At 39.9% G+C, this 16220-nt stretch overlaps 1 protein-coding gene across 5 annotated transcripts in view; it reads left to right on the forward strand.

Moving 5' to 3' along the window:
• The window catches only part of ARHGAP6 (Rho GTPase activating protein 6), a 486163-nt gene that overhangs the window by 278540 nt on the left and 191403 nt on the right, over window positions 1-16220 (forward strand). The window contains exon 1 of one of the 5 annotated variants that reach the window (XM_060138345.1): window positions 9425-9525. The exons of the other annotated variants lie outside the window; for them this stretch is intronic. Coding sequence (XP_059994328.1) covers window positions 9511-9525 — 15 coding nt within the window. The 5' untranslated portion in view covers window positions 9425-9510. Of the gene's footprint in view, window positions 1-9424; window positions 9526-16220 lie in introns of those variants that run through there. 5 annotated transcript variants of the gene reach the window in all.

Below are 16220 nucleotides of genomic sequence, written 5' to 3' on the forward strand. Positions count from 1 at the left end.
CTAACGTTGTTTGACTGAGGTAAATATTGAAATAGCACGTATTCCAAGCACGGGAACTGGGCGGAGTGAGGTTCGGGGTGAACTACATCTTTATTGGAGTATAATTGCTTTACAATGGTGTGTTAGCTTCTGCTTTATAACAAAGTGAATCAGTTATACGTATGTTCCTATATCTCCTCCCTCTTGCGTCTCCCTCCGTCCCACCCTCCCTATCCCACCCCTCTAGGTGGTCACAAAGCACGGAGCCGATCTCCCTGTGCTATGCGGCTGCTTCCCACTAGCTATCTACCTTACGTTTGGTAGTGTATATATGTCCATGCCTCTCTCTTGCTTTGTCACAGCTTACCCTTCCCCCTCCCCATATCCTCAAGTCCATTCTCTAGTAGGTCTGTGTCTTTATTCCCGTCTTACTCCTAGGTTCTTCATGACCGTTTTTTTTCTTAGATTCCATATATATGTGTTCTTCCATATGGTATTTGTTTTTCTCTTTCTGACTTACTTCACTCTGTATGACAGACTCTAGGTCCATCCACCTCACTACCAATAACTCAATTTCGTTTCTTTTTATGGCTGAGTAATATACCATTGTATATATGTGCCACATCTTCTTTATCCATTCATCCGATGATGGACACTTAGGTTGCTTCCATCTCCGGGCTATTGTAAATAGAGCTGCAGTGAACATTTTGGTACATGACTCTTTTTGAATTATGGTTTTCTCAGGGTATATGCCCAGTAGTGGGATTGTTTTGAGTGGTGGAAGGAAGGCAACCCTAATGTGTGTTTGTGGGCTTTTTAAAGTTTGGAGCCAGTTTGAAAAATAACCCACATTGCACCATGCATGTGGCTTTCCTTGTCAACACCCTCCTGCTGCTGACCCTAGAAGTTTCACTTCCCTTAACATACTTAACAGCCATGTGGGGATAAGGCGTAGCACTTGGGTTGTAAGGGCAATAGCCTCGTTAGCAATTTGGGGAACTCAGCCGCCATCTCAAAACATCAAAGCCAGGAGGAATGACACTGCTCAAAAATCTTGCACCTCAACTTTATTTTATATGGTTTTTTTCCTCTTGCTTTAAGAGGGCCTTTAAAGTGAAGTATCAGAGGCAATGTATTTGTATATTTCTCTTGGTCAACTAAAAAGGTGGAAAAAACATTTTGTGTTTGTGGATGGTATTTGTATAAGATTCAAAGGCAAATTTTATCTGTGTGACTGATTGATAAACTGCTAATGCTCTTCGATCCCATTTTACAAAATGGATTTTACAAAATGATTTCACTGATGTTGAAGGAGGCAGGAGAAAGAGGGCAAATCTGAAGTCTGTAATATCCTTGGAGAGCATCTTCTTAGAAGACAGGGGAAGGAATATTTTTTTAAAGTGTGAAGCAATACAGTGCACAGTTGCAGTGTTGAATACTGCTTATGCTAAGGTGGTTAGGAATTTTGAATGCACTGAAATATGGTGACAGGAGGTTTGGTACTGATACACATTTTGAACAAGCCTTTTATTAATAAAGGTTAAATGAGATTTGGAGGTTATATTGACAGTACTTATGAGCAAGACCGTTTGGTTACCTTTAACCTTCCTTTAAGAGACATTTACAGAATTAATTTGTTAATTATAAAAAGTCCCTCTTACTTTCCAATTGTTTCTTCTTCTTTTATTCTGAGTGATTATGTGTTCCTGAATATTTTAAAGCACGGTTGCATATAAAAAGTTTTTTCTCACGTCACTAATTCAGATTGGTCCATTTGTATTATTAATCAATGGAGAATTTACCCATTCTGTTATATACAGAATTTTTCTAAATTAAGATGAATTTATTTTTAGGAAGATAAATACCTAGGATTTAATTTTGACTTTCTGCAGGACTTTGCATTAAACTGTTGCTAGACATGAATGAGAGACCTTTATGATGATAAAATAGAATGAAATATCCAAAACTGATTTTTCTCTTATAAAAAGGCAATAGAGTTACTAAATTGTAGGAGAATTTACAGAAGAATTGACATCATTCATGGCTATCTGAGGAAAACAATTAAGATATAGTTAAGAAGAGAGTTATCATATGACCTAGGAATTCCACTCCTGGATGTCTTCCTGAGAGAAATAAAAACCTATGTCTGTACAGAAACACGTATATGAATGTTCATAGCAGCATTATTTATAATAGCCAAAAAGAGGAAAGGATCCAAATGTCCATCAACTGATGAATGGATAAGCGAATGTGATATATGCACATAATAGAATATTATTCAGCCACAAAAAGGAATGATAAATGCTACAACATGGATGAAACTTGAAAACATTATGCTAAGCATAGAATGCAGACACAAAAGCCCCGCACTGTATGACTGCATTTATACGAAATACCTAGAATAGGCAAGTCCATAGAGAAAGCAAGCAAATCCGTGGTTGCCAGGGGCTGGGGGAGATCGGAATGGGGAGCAAGTGTTATTGGGTGTGGGTTTCTTTTCGGGGTGATGAAAATATTCTAAAATTGATTGTGGTGATGGTTGCACAAGTCTACAAATATACTAAAACCCATTAGATTGCACACTTTGGTGAATTTTATGGTATGTGAATTATCTCAAATTTTTATTATTATTTATTTATTTATTTTTGCGGTACGCGGGCCTCTCACTGTTGCGACCTCTCCCGTTGCGGAGCACAGGCCCCAGACGCGCAGGCTCAGCGGCCACGGCTCACGGGCCCAGCCACTCCGCGGCATGTGGGATCTTCCTGGACCGGGACACGAACCCATGTCCCCTGCATCGGCAGGCGGACTCTCAACCACTGCGCCACCAGGGAAGCCCTATCTCAGTTTTTTAAAAAGTCATAGTAAAGACCCAAGTTTGAGAAAAAGCAGACCTGGTTGGCATTTCTAGCTCCTCTGTCCACATAGCAGATATTTATTAAGAAAATCACTGTGTCCCTAGGTCGCTGCTGGTCATGACTTGTAGGATGCCCAGTGTAATCCCTGGGCTTTAAGTGACTTCTTAGCACAGTGGAGAGATGCTGTGTGTCATTCAGGCAGTCCTGTGCAGCTAGCCAGAGAGACCCCATATCTGAAAATGCTACAACTTTGGGAGAAGAAAGGAGAAAAAATACTGCAGCCATTTGAATGCAATGGATAGAATTAGAAGTCTGATAAACTGACCAAAAGACACATCAGATTTGGAAACCATAAAGACATGAGCCAAATCGTGAGAGTGTAGGGTGCAGATTTCTTTAACTCTATCCCTCATCTAACTTAAAAAGAGAATTTCCCACCGACTGAATGGGAGAAAAGCCAGGAATCCTGTGAATCAGAGCCCCTTGGATTTCATCCATCCCCAGTTCTCTGGGAGTGATTACGTCCAATGATGAACTAATGTCTGTAAAGAATGATGCATTGTGGATGTATCTGTCATTTTGATTTTAATTATAAAAGGTTACTAAAAGAAAATGACTTCCCAATTCAGTGCAGTTTGGGGGTGGGTCATAAGCACACCACCATTGCAGTTAAAATCCACAGTGAAATACTCAGAGACGGCAGGAGGGGAAGTGGTGGCGTTCTCAGTTGAACTATCATCTACTGGCAGGTAATATAGCTGTGATGAAATTCCCCAGCAAAAAAAGGTGAAAACAAGTTCATTAGAGGCACAGTCTCAGTACTAAGTGCATTACCAACATAGCAACGAAGATGCACTGCGGAGAGTTGAAGATATACTCCCTCTAGCAAATATGCCCTGCAATAATGTTTTAAACTTGCAACGCTGTAGCATCATTTTCCTCATTTCTGGGTCAAGGCAACGTGAATATTTTATGTTATTTAATTATGTGATAAATTCTCAATTTGTTTTGGTATAATTTAACTATATAGTGATTAGATGGATGTAAATCTTCTAGAAAGTTTTATTAGATATCAAAATGTGCACATATTAAAATATATATGCTATATATCTTAGAATATTATATCAAATAATTATATTAAATCATTACAGTACTGAATCACAGTCTAACAAAATTCATTAATGTCCCACCAGACATAGAAAAGTATAACAATGTTTTTCAAAAGACAAAAAAAATCAGCAGTGATGAAAGTATTTAAGAAAAAAACCCCCATATTGACACTATGTTATTTTGCCACAAAACAGCCAAAACCATTTTTATCATTCTGACGTCAAAATACTTCCAATCAGGTTAGAGTCATGTACCCTAGTGAGAGCAGTCAAGCAAACAGCTGCTTTGCCAAACTAGAGTTTCCACTGTTAGCTAATTATTCCTCGTTCTTTAACCTGAATCCCTTGGAGAAAAAGTGGAAAGTTAACCAAGTAGCAAGTGGTTGGTGAGCACCTGCCATGTACCTAGTACCAAAAGTGTTGTGGGGAACGTGGAAAAACATAAGGGGTCATTCCATTCTTCAGAGGGCATGGATTAGCCCCTAGGGTGCTGGCAGAACTGCCTTCCACTCAGTTGTCTCCAGCAAAGGACCAGCCTTAAACAAAATTCTGAAGTTTACTCAGGCCCTTATTAATTACCATGAATCCATTTATCATGGAGACTACACCACCCTGCTACACACCTCAGCCACGCAAAGCCATCAATAAACGTCTCTCTCATTTCTAAGCCTCCCCTTATCCCTTAATGAACCCCTGCTTCTTCTTCATCTACTTCACTGAAACGATGTAGGAGAATTGAATCACAGCGGTGGGACCTCAGAGGTCCTGTATTTGGCCTCTCACCCAAAGCAGGAGTCCTTTTTCTCCATATCGGGAATGGATGACCAAATGGTTATCTGCATGAACCTCTGAGTGTGACTGAGTCCTCTTCCCCCTAAGTCACTTATCCTTGGGTAAATGTTTTCTTTAGAAAGAGTCTCCCTGGGAAAGGCCCAGGCCTACTCCCTGGAATTCCCATTCAGTCATTTCAAGTCTGCTCTGTTGAAAGATAGGCCAGATCTACTACCGAATCCACCTGGTGGCCGCTCAGATATTTTATGTCAGCATTTCTCATACCCCACAGTCTCTGCCGCTCCAGACTAAACAGCCTCGATTCCTCTTGTGGACTTCAAAGGTTTATTAAATGATGATATATCCAGAACCTTCCCTTCCCCATCCACACTGCCCCCTTCAGGGCTTGCTGGATGGGTCAATATCTTTCAAAGGTGTGGCCTCCAGAACAGAGTCTGATACTCCAGGGGTGCTTTGACCTGGGTGGAGTCCCCTGCATTATCATGTTTATCAAGCTGGATTCAAAAGTTCTCTTCATGCTGCCCAAGTTTCCATTACCTCGTTTAGCACTTTTGTCAGACTTCATTTGAGCTTAGTGGACTGTCTCAGAGCTCTACCTCTTCCTCAAATTGCTTCTCTATCTCACATTCATTTTGTTACAATTTAAAAGCAAACCTCTCTAATTTTTTGAATCTTTTGATTTTAGTCTCATTCTAAACTTTTCATCTAATTAAATTATTATATGTAAGTTTAAACTATATTTTAAAACTCTAATTCTCTCTCCTATTGTCTGCTCTTCCTAGCTTAGTGTCACCTACAAATTTGATAAGCATGACTTATACCTTTATGTAAGTTTATGATGAAGATGTTGAGACAGGTGGGACCAAGTGCCTGCCATTGTAGCTTTGCCCTCTTTATTAATTAGTACCTGATAGTCATAGTTCTTAAGTCTATGTGAATGTATAACCATTTCTGCTACATTTTATATCTGGCAAGTTTCCAGAAAAATTTGTCCATTACTTCACTGAAATTGGTCGTTTACCTAAACCTTTTGGGGTCAGGCTCCATGGTAATGGGAGAAAAGTGTGTTGATGGTCTGTGGGGCAAACATATTGAGGCTGATACACTATTGGGGCCTCCCTCTATATAAAAGGACTATATATTACTGTCTTTACCTTTGCGTTTACTGTACCATAGAGCACATTCCTTTCTTAACTAAAATTCTGTAATTAATAGTCATCATTTCACAAGAAACGATGATGATGGTGGTGGTGGTGGAGGTCCTGATGATAGTGATGGTGGTGGTGGTGGAGGTCCTGATGATAGTGATGGTAGTGGTGGTGGTGATAATGATGGTGATGATGGTTATAATGATAGTGATGATGATGATGGTGATGGTGATGGTGGAGGTAGTGGTGGCTCTTTCTAGATGCCAGGCTCTATCTTAAACACTTTACAGTTATTATCTTATTTAATCATCACAACAGTCTTGTGGGCTAGGTGTTGTAAACTGACCCTAACCAGTATGGACATTCACCACTATTAGATTCTCTTTGGTAGATAACGGAAGCCACTAAAGAAGTGTGAGATGGTAAAGGTTACCTACTGCTCCAGCATTACCACTATCAGCTTTTATGAAAGACCAAATTCTCCCATATATATAACCATGTATTAGCCAGTCGGCACCACAGATACAACCTGTTTTGTTACCTTGACAACAATAATAAAAATGGTAGGTGCTCTGTCCTTTCAGGTATTCTGAGCATCTCTTTGCATGAGAAGTTTACCTGATGCAGCCACAAAAGACGATTGTCTCGTTAGAAATCCTAGGCCCTTCATTGGAGAGGGTGCGCCACTTTATGGGCACACCCTCCTCGATGATGAGGTCAAGGAGGGTGACCAGAAAGTGCTGAAAGGAAGTGGAACAATTGGGGAAGAGGGGCTGGAAATGTGGGGTGAGGGGGCCACTTGCCACATATTCAAACTCATCCTACACTGGGTATGATCAACTATCAAGAAATAGGTGTGGCCCTTGGGACAGCTTAGCCCAGGTTGACACATCTGCCATCCTTTTTTTTTTTTTTTTTTTTTTTTTTAGTATAGTGTAAGCATTACTGTTGCGTGAGACAGATTGCTTCTGGTCAAACGAGGACACCCCAGCAAATACATCAACACTAAAGACTTCTAAGCACTGGTCAAGATGGGTAAATTCCCTGAAAAGAAGGAGTTTAGTTCTCAGAGTGACTTGAAATTAGAACCTTTTTCCCCATTGTTTTTACTTTAAAATACTTTTGCCTGGGAGAAAGCACTGTGTGGAATTAATACCTTCTTCTGTCTCCACTGCACCGTGCAGGTTAACCTAACTTGGATGGGGAAATTCTTTCTTGACGTCTTTCCAAGTGCCTTAAGAGAACGCTTTTTTAGGGGGGGCTTACCTCTGTGTATTGATCAGACTGAATAGCCCAAGGAGCTGTGGCTACCCTGGAGGGCATATTTTTGTTGAAATCTGTGCAGTGGTGCAAAGGATCGTGCTTTTCACAACCGAAGCAGATGTGCATACTTGTAACTTACCTTCAGTTTGGAAACATGTTAGTTAGTGAGGCAGTAATTTCTATCAATAATTAGCTACCCACAGGTGGATGTGGAACTGAGTATGCTTGAACTCATTAATACACTTTGAAGGCATTTTGCAAGTGGGTTAAGATCCACACTACATGAAAAACAATAGTCTGTATACATATACACAGTATATATACATCAATCTGGGTAAATGGAGTATGTATACGTTGTATAAAGTATACATGTGTATTTTTTGAATGAACTTATTTATTTATTTATTTTGGGCTGCGTTAGGTCTTTGTTGCTGTGCATGGGCTTTCTCTAGTTGTGGCGCACGGGCTTAGTTGCTCTGCGGCATGTGGGATCTTCCCGGACCAGGGATCGAACCTGTGTCCCCTGCATTGGCAGGCGGATTCTTAACCACTGCACCACCAGGGAAGTCCCTACATATGGATTGATATATTGATATTTTATATGCCAACTTGAAATTTTATATGCCAATTCTCAGGCATTTCTTCTAAGAAATAAACCTAAATCTGCTCTTACTTCGTTTCAGATTCTCCATGGGTGCTAGAATGTTTTATCCTTTGGATGGTTAAGCAAGAAAGCTCTAACACCAAAGCTGAAGTGTCATTTATGGCTCTCTACTGGAGAATTAAGGGAGCTTATTCAGGTGTGCTGAAATCTCTCTTCTGGTCACCTCCCTGGAAGACAAGTCGCTATAGTGAGCTTGGTCCTTGTCTGCCCTTGCCCTTTAATTAACGACCCTGATCAAGTGACTTAAGAAGATACCAGATTTGGAAGACCCTCTGCTCTTTCATATACTACTCTGGTCTCCAGTGGTTCCTGTGCTGTCTTTATGTAAATAATAGAGGCCTTGGCTTCCTTTGCTCCGTAAACTGAGGGTATACAGGATGTACCTGCTTCAGCATAACCATTGCTTCATTTGGACTGGTTAACCGTGTGTGTTTTTAAGGCACGTAGGCTGTGAATATCCTTCGTTTCCTAGCAGATTACAATCAGCTAGTGTAATCATCCAACGTCTCATCTGTTGTCTTGTTAGCTCTGTGTGTGGGGGGGAACTCTTTGAAATTGTAATTCATCAACTTGTACCAAATTCTCTTTGCCATTGGTGAGAGCAGTATCCTTTGCACGAGTAAGTTTCACTCATTTAAGAGGACTACTGTGCAATAGTGAGTTTCTCAGTTGATTTGAGCGTGATGTTACTTAGGTCCCAGGTCTAATCTTGATTACGATTCTTTCACTTTCTGTCCCATGGCTGAGCATCTCCATATGTTGTTGACTGTTTGTCCCCCAGTTATCTTTTGGGCTTGGGAGAGCCAGTTGAGAATATGGATGACCAAGTACAAATCAATCCCCAGAGCAAAAGAACAACATTTAGAGTACAGAGCTCAAGCCTTGATTATGGTTCATCTTTTCCCCAAGAAAAGACAAAGACATTTCTGTATAGATGAAAACATATTTGTATGGTGGAGTGTGTGTACGTGTGCATGTATGTAATGTGTCTGTATGGACGTATATGTGTGTGTGTGTGTGTGTGTCAGGGAAGGGGTAGATCTGTTGTCATATGAATGATGACAGCAAAAATACCCATTCGTTACCGTGGAGCAGGTCATGTGCTGAGTGTTTGACCTGCCGCATGTTTATTTGTGCAAGGGTTTACTATAATGATCACCCAGGCATTTCCAGAAGGAGAAGATGAGGAGTGATTTGTCAATGCCTAAGGGTCTCCCAACGTGTGGTCTACAACTGTGTTTGTCAGTGAGTTGTTTGGGCCTCGGCAGGAATTTTCCCACAGAAAGGATGTTCTAACTGGCAGGCTCCCAGGACCGCCTACAAATCCATTTAACCATAACGGAGCTGACGAGCACTGTCAGGGCTGGAGTTGGTTTCCAAATGGGAAGTCAGCCTAGTATTAATAGCACAGTTCCAGCTGCACTTTGGGTCCAGCGGACTTCTGATGGACCGGCCTGGGAACCGAGGCACTCTCTGTAACATTTATAGGAAATGGATTCCTTGGTGAGCATGGTGGGAAGGGAGTACTGTGGTGGCATGAGAATCACGGCTACCCATTTCCCCCTTCTTTGATCACCACCACCGTCCGTGTCCAGCAGGAAGAGACTAAGGTGAACCCTAAGGGAATTCTTCTCCCACCTTCAAGCTGGGGAGAGCCTGCCCTGGTCCTCGTCGGCTCGCTCGGCTTGGCTGTTCCCATGTACAGGATATTTGTAAGTTGGGCGTTTCTCGGTCACCTGTATTTGCTTGTGTGATACAGATGTTTATTTTAACATAGTAGCTGTTTATCCAGGTAAAATTACATTAGAATTGAAGGTTTATTTTTGCTTTAAAAACTTTTTCTTCATTTTGACTAATTTCAGCCCTGATTATGTTCTCGTGCTTCTTTAATGGGTTAAAGGCATTATTTTTATGCAAATGGAAAGGGTGTGTATGGTTGCAGTAAAACATTCCGTTTTCTGGTTGTTATTAGGAGGAAATGAGAGAAGTGGGTGGGGCAGTGTGGCGCGCGCGCACGCGTGTGTGTGTGTGTGTGTGTGTGTGTGTGTGTGTGTGTGTGTGATTTGAATTTGACCAAAGTTATGTAATTTGAAAATGACCCAGAGGTGTGTTGTTCAAACCAATATATGCTTTAAGATATCAAAAATTGTGTTTGTACTCAAGAGAGTTCTTTTTCACTGGTGTATTTGGAACTATTTCAGGCCATTTTTTAAAGCAGAAGTTATAGACCTAAATCTTTTAAGGTTTTTCTGCCCTGGGAGCTCTTTGAATATATAAAAGGTTTTTAAGGACTTTTAAAGGCTAGATGGCAGCAAGTGAATTCTTTCCTGCTCATCCTGAGTAAATATCTCTGTGATGTAGGTACGTCATCAAAGTTATCTTATGAGGTGCCTGTGACCCAAAGGGAAAATAATTTGTTTAGTAACTTGATTTTCTTCCTTTTTTATGATTCACACGTTGTCAAATTCATCCTGTTTGGGGCATTGTAAATGTGGGAACTTGCAAATGAGTAACGAATTGACGGTGTAAATCAACTGAAACGTATATGAAACCCTGCCGGATTCTTCGGAGGTCTCTTGGTGTTTCTGAACCACGCTTCTCTTTTCTAGGATTCTGTTTCAAGACACAGTCCTAAATGCAAAAGGAAGATTTCAGCACCCAATTACATTCATCTTTATAATTTTGGGCCCCTTCAGCCCCTCCCAAACATTGGAAAGCTATCTGGAGTTGGAATTGCTGAGACAAGGAAAACTTTTCTTCCAGAGGGTTTTTTAAGGAAAAATTATACTTTAAGGTTATGAGTATAGAATTACAACACAGACAATTCATAATACTTAATAAGCCTCTCTAGATCAATCTAGATTATCTCTAAAATGTCTGTTTCATCCAGCCCCATAATTACATACTTGGGGAAGTAAAATTGAGTGCACAGAGTTTTCAGAGGGGCAGATCTATTTGGAATCATTCTAACCCAATTGTTCATTTTGTAGGAAAGGGAACTGGAGACCAGAGGGATCTGGGGACTTGAATAAGGCCACTGCTAGTGAGGGCAGAGCTGGGAGTGTGATGGCAAGCAACAGTGAGAGTGTCTGTCACCTGTTAAAGGCCCTCTATTTCCTGGGTTTACTTACATCTTTTCATTTCACCCTCACAACAGTTTTGCAAGGCATGGATCATATTCCAGTTTTTAAAATGACAAAACTGAAACGTGGGAGGTTCTCTAACTGCGCAAAGTCAATAGGCATTAGGAGGCAGAGCAAGAATTCAAATGCACACCCCCTGATTCTGAAGGTCTGGCGCCTCCTGGCTTGAGCTGTCTTCCACTGTACCAGGTTGGCTCCCAGGCCTCAGTATAGCCTAAAATCCAAGCAGCACTCCTTTGTTATACATGTTTACAGGCATAACTCATCTTATTGTGCCTCATTCTAGCACACTTCACAGATAATGCATTTTTTACAAACTGAAGTTCTGGCAACCCTGCGTCGAGCAAGTCTATCTGCACCATTTTTCCAAAACCATTTGCTCACTTTGCGTCTCTGTGTCACATTTCGGTAATTCTCACAATATTTCAAACGTTTTCATTATTATTATATTTGTGATGGTGGTCTGTGATCGGTGAGCTTTGATGTTACTCCTATGACCTGCTGAAGGCTCAAGTGATGGTTAGCACTTTTTAGCAATATTTTAATAAAGATAGGTACATTTTTAGACATAATGCTATTGCTCACTTAATAGACTGCATTATATAGTGTCAGCATAACATTTATATGTACTGGGAAACCAGAAACTTCGTGTGACTCACTTTAGTGCAATATTTGTTTCTTTGCGGTGGTCCGGAACCACATCCACAATGTCTCTGAGGTATCCCTGTATAGGTGTTATGTCAAGAGCATCTTTAAGCAACCACTGGTTACTGAATTTAATGGGTAGTAGTCTGGGGTATTGGGTCTCCTTACCTTAGTTTTTCTGACAAAAATGATTATTCCTCTCCTACTAGATTCAATAATATTCCAAAATTTGTCTTCAATTAATACCTCCTTTTCTTCTTTGGAAAATACATACTTTGAAATGTGTAACTCCTTTATTTAGATTTAAAGAAGAGGACAGTCCTTTCTCTCATTCAGTGATTCATCTGTTTCTTCATTTATTCATTCAATAACTCTTTATCGAATGTCTACTATGAGCAGACACTATTCTAGGTTTTGGAGACACTGCTCTGAGCAAAGCAGATGCATCCCTGCCCTGCTGTTACTTTATCCTACTGTGTCAGGAGATAGCCAATAAATAGCAGAAGATAAAGTAAGTGAGATGGTGATAAATGCCCTAGAAACAAAAAATAAAGAAATAAAGAAAAAAATCAAGGAAAGGAGACACCCAAAAGATGGGTGGGAGTTATTCAAAAAGGACTTTGCCGCGAGGGTGTATTTGGGGAGTGTTTGTTATTGCATTATTGGTTCAGTAAAAAATGCTGGTAGGTGTCTATTTTTTCAGCAGTTTCCTTTCTAAAACCATGATACTCTAAGCTCCACCTGTGGTAAAATGCTTCTCCTAACTCTGTCTCCATCCTTGTGATACATCTTCCCATCTGCCTCTTGTGGAAACTATTGTTATCCCTGTAGTATCCCCCCCCCCACACAAAAAAACAGGGTTAAAATGAGTTGCCCATGAATCTTAGGGGGATATGAATAGAGAACAAGACAAGCATAGTCCCTGGGCTACTCTTCCCAAACATCTAATGTATAGGGAAGGCCAAATCTCAAAATGCTGAAATGACTAGCCCAGAATCACACGGCGAGGTGCTCATTATTTCATTTATCCAACAAGTTGTGGATGGAGTTTTTCTGGTGGGTCAGGCTACTGAGATGGATCCAGGAGAATCAGCAGTACTCACCGGACACGGTCTCTGACCTAGAGGCACATACCGGGACCTCTGTCCCCAACCCAGTGTTCATTCCTGTATACCATGATGGACAATCTTCTCTCTTTTCCAGGGTCTGCGAAGAATGGTGTTCCCATTTATATTAATATTTCCCACTCTGCATTTCTAGTGTGTTATGGGTTAAATGAGACCATATCAGCTGGCCTGGGAACCAAAACGACTATGTATGTCGTTGTTTCCATGGGAAAATGCATTTAGACCTTAAACATCCAGCCATCTTTACAAACTTTCAGACTGGGGAGTGGCTGAGTTGGAAAATATGAGCAGAGATTGTTTAGGGTCCATCGAGGCCACCTCTGGCTGCCCAGCCTCTCAGATATTGACCATCTCCTGGGATAAACAACATCCTCTTCAGTCCTGAAGACAGCATCAAATGAGATACAATGAGTAGTAATAGCTTCCTCAAAATTGTATGGAAAAGATTTTCTTCTCTTCACTATGAAGGCAAACTGATGGTCGTAAATACTCACCTTTAGGGAAAAGCTCTTCAAATGGGAATCTGTGCTTGTGCATACCAGCCATTCTGTAGTTTGTCATGGCTCTCTAAGGCTATGGGGATCTACAAGGGGATTGTAGCTCATTTGATCTGTGTTTATTCCATTATCTACGTATGGGACTCACATTTCCGTACATGGCAGTAGCTAGCGTGGTACCACAAATGTGTGTTGAATGGAAAGAAATGTTCTCTTGGCCATTGCCTAGGCTAGCAAGTGCAGTTTTCCCATCTTTCTTCCATAACGTGAATGCCATGGGTGTTTCAGTTCCTGTTTTACATCCCTGTCATCACCTGCTTGATTAGAATGATACTGCTGTAGATAATAATGACTTAGAATTTATATAAGCTTCCTAAGGAAACATGAACTTATATTGAACTGCAGTGGACGCTTCACTAAGGATCAAAGGAATTATGATTATGGTTGCCTTGACAACCATCGTTCTACACTCTGTTTTATTACTTACCGTTTTCCTATTTTGAGGTCATTTTGAGGATATCATTAAGGTTTCATTTTCAGTTTATGAGGCTTCTGGGAATGATACAATTTTATGTAACTACAAAAGTAGCCCCTTTTCTTAAAATTTCCCCGAACATTGGAAAGTCCAGGCATGTGAAATAAACTGAAAATAGGCTATTACTTATGTTGACACATAAATGTCATCTTTACTCTCCATTAAGGTAATTATTTTTAAAGGAATGAAAGAAATTGTTACTTTATATTTCTCTTTAGCATACAAATATGACTTTTTTGTTTCTTTCAAAAGGGAAAATTCTTGGTCAGTAAACTTCCATAAGTGTTTTTACCAATAATGCATTTATTAAACTGAAAATGGCTATATGAGAAAAATAAGTTACTCTGGGAAAGGGCCAGTTTGAGAGACGGTCAAACAGTGATATTTTAACAACACGTTAATAATTAATAATCAACACATCCTCTGTTAAGATTTTTGGTAGACCACATCAGTTTTTTAAAAGAGAAAACTTGGTAATTAATACTTTAATCTTTATAATTGGTTTATTGGTATTAAAAGAAATATATAGTATAAATATACATTATCACACGACTACAATATAAACAATCATTGTAAAACATTTTATTTTGTCCAATAACTTATTTTTTAACCATTACAAGTAATCTTTTATTTTTTTAATTTAATTTTATTAATTTTTTTATACAGCAGGTTCTTATTAGTTATCCATTTTATACATACTAGTGTATATATGTCAATCCCAATCGCCCAATGCATCACAGCACCACCACCCCCCTCCGCCTGTTTCCCCCATTGGTGTCCATACGTTTGTTCTCTACATCTGTGTCTCAATTTCTGCCCTGCAAACTGGTTCATCTGTACCATTTTTCTAGGTTCCACAACACGCGTTAATATACGATATTGGTTTTTCTCTTTCTGACTTACTTCACTCTGTATGACAGTCTCTAGATTCATCCACATCTCTACAAATGACCCAATTTCGTTCCTTTTTATGGCTGAGTAATATTCCATTGTATATATGTACCACATCTTTATCCGTTCGTCGGTTGATGGGCATTTAGTTTGCTTCCAGGACCTGACTCTTGTAAAGAGTGCTGCAGTGAACATTGGGGTGCATGTGTCTTTTTGAATTATGGTTTTCTCTGGGTATATGCCCAGTAGTGGGATTGCTGGGTCATATGGTAGTTCTACTTTTAGTTGTTTAAGGAACCTCCATACTGTTCTCCATAGTGGCTGTATCAATTTACATTCCCATCAACAGCGCAAGAGGGTTCCCTTTTCTCCACACCCTCTCCAGCATTTGTTGTCTGTAGACTTTCTGATGATGTCCATTATAACTGGTGTGAGGTGATACCTCATTGTAGTTTTGATTTGCATTTCTCTAATAATTAGTGACGTTAGGCATCTTTTCATGTGCCTCTTGGCCATCTGTATGTCTTCTTTGGAGAAATGTCTATTTAGGTCTTCTGCCCATTTTTGGATTGGGTTGTTTGTTTTTTTAATATTGAGCTGCATGAGCTGTTTATATATTTTGGAGATTAATCCTTTGTCTGTTGATTCGTTTGCAAATATTTTCTCCCATTCTGAGAGTTGTCTTTTCATCTTGTTTGTAGTTTCCTTTGCTTTGCAAAAGCGTTTAAGTTTCAGTAGGTCCCATTTGTTTATTTCTCTTTTTATTTCCATTACTCTAGGAGGTGGATCAAAAACATACCTTGCTGTGATTTATGTCAAAGAGTGTTCTTCCTATGTTTTCCTCTAAGAGTTTTATAGTGTCCAGTCTTACATTTAGGCCTCTAATCCATTTTGAGTTTATTTTTGTGTATGGTGTTAGGTAGCGTTCTAATTTCATTCTTTCACATGTCGCTGTCCAGTTTTCCCAGCACCACTTATTGAAGAGACTGTCTTTTCTCCATTGTATATCCTTGCCTCCTTTGTCATAGATTAGTTAACCATAGGTGCGTGGGTTTATCTCTGGGCTTTCTGTCCTGTTCCATTGATCTGTATCTCTGTTTTTGTGCCAGTACCGTATTGTCTTGATTACTGTAGCTTTGTAGTGTAGTCTGAAGTCAGGGAGTCTGATTCCTCCAGCTCTGTTTTCTTCCCTCAAGACTGCTTTGGCTATTTGGGGTCTTTTGTGTCTCCATACATATTTTAAGATTTTTTCTTCTAGTTCTGTAAAAAATGCCATTGGAAATTTGATAGGGATTACATTGAATCTGTAGATTGCTTTGGGTACTATGGTCATTTTCACAATATTGATTCTTCCAACCCAAGAACATGGTATATCTCTCCATCTGTTGGTATCATCTTTAATTTCTTTCAGCAGTGTCTTATAGTTTTCTGCATACAGGTCTTTTGTCTCCCTGGGTAGGTTTATTCCTAGGTATTTTATTCTTTTTGCTGCACGTGGTAAATGGGAGTGTTTCCTTAATTTCTCTTTCAGATTTTTCATCATTAGTGTATAGGAATGCAGGAGATTTC

Source organism: Lagenorhynchus albirostris, chromosome X (genome assembly GCF_949774975.1).
Source record: "Lagenorhynchus albirostris chromosome X, mLagAlb1.1, whole genome shotgun sequence".
NCBI classification, from domain to species: domain Eukaryota; kingdom Metazoa; phylum Chordata; class Mammalia; order Artiodactyla; family Delphinidae; genus Lagenorhynchus; species Lagenorhynchus albirostris.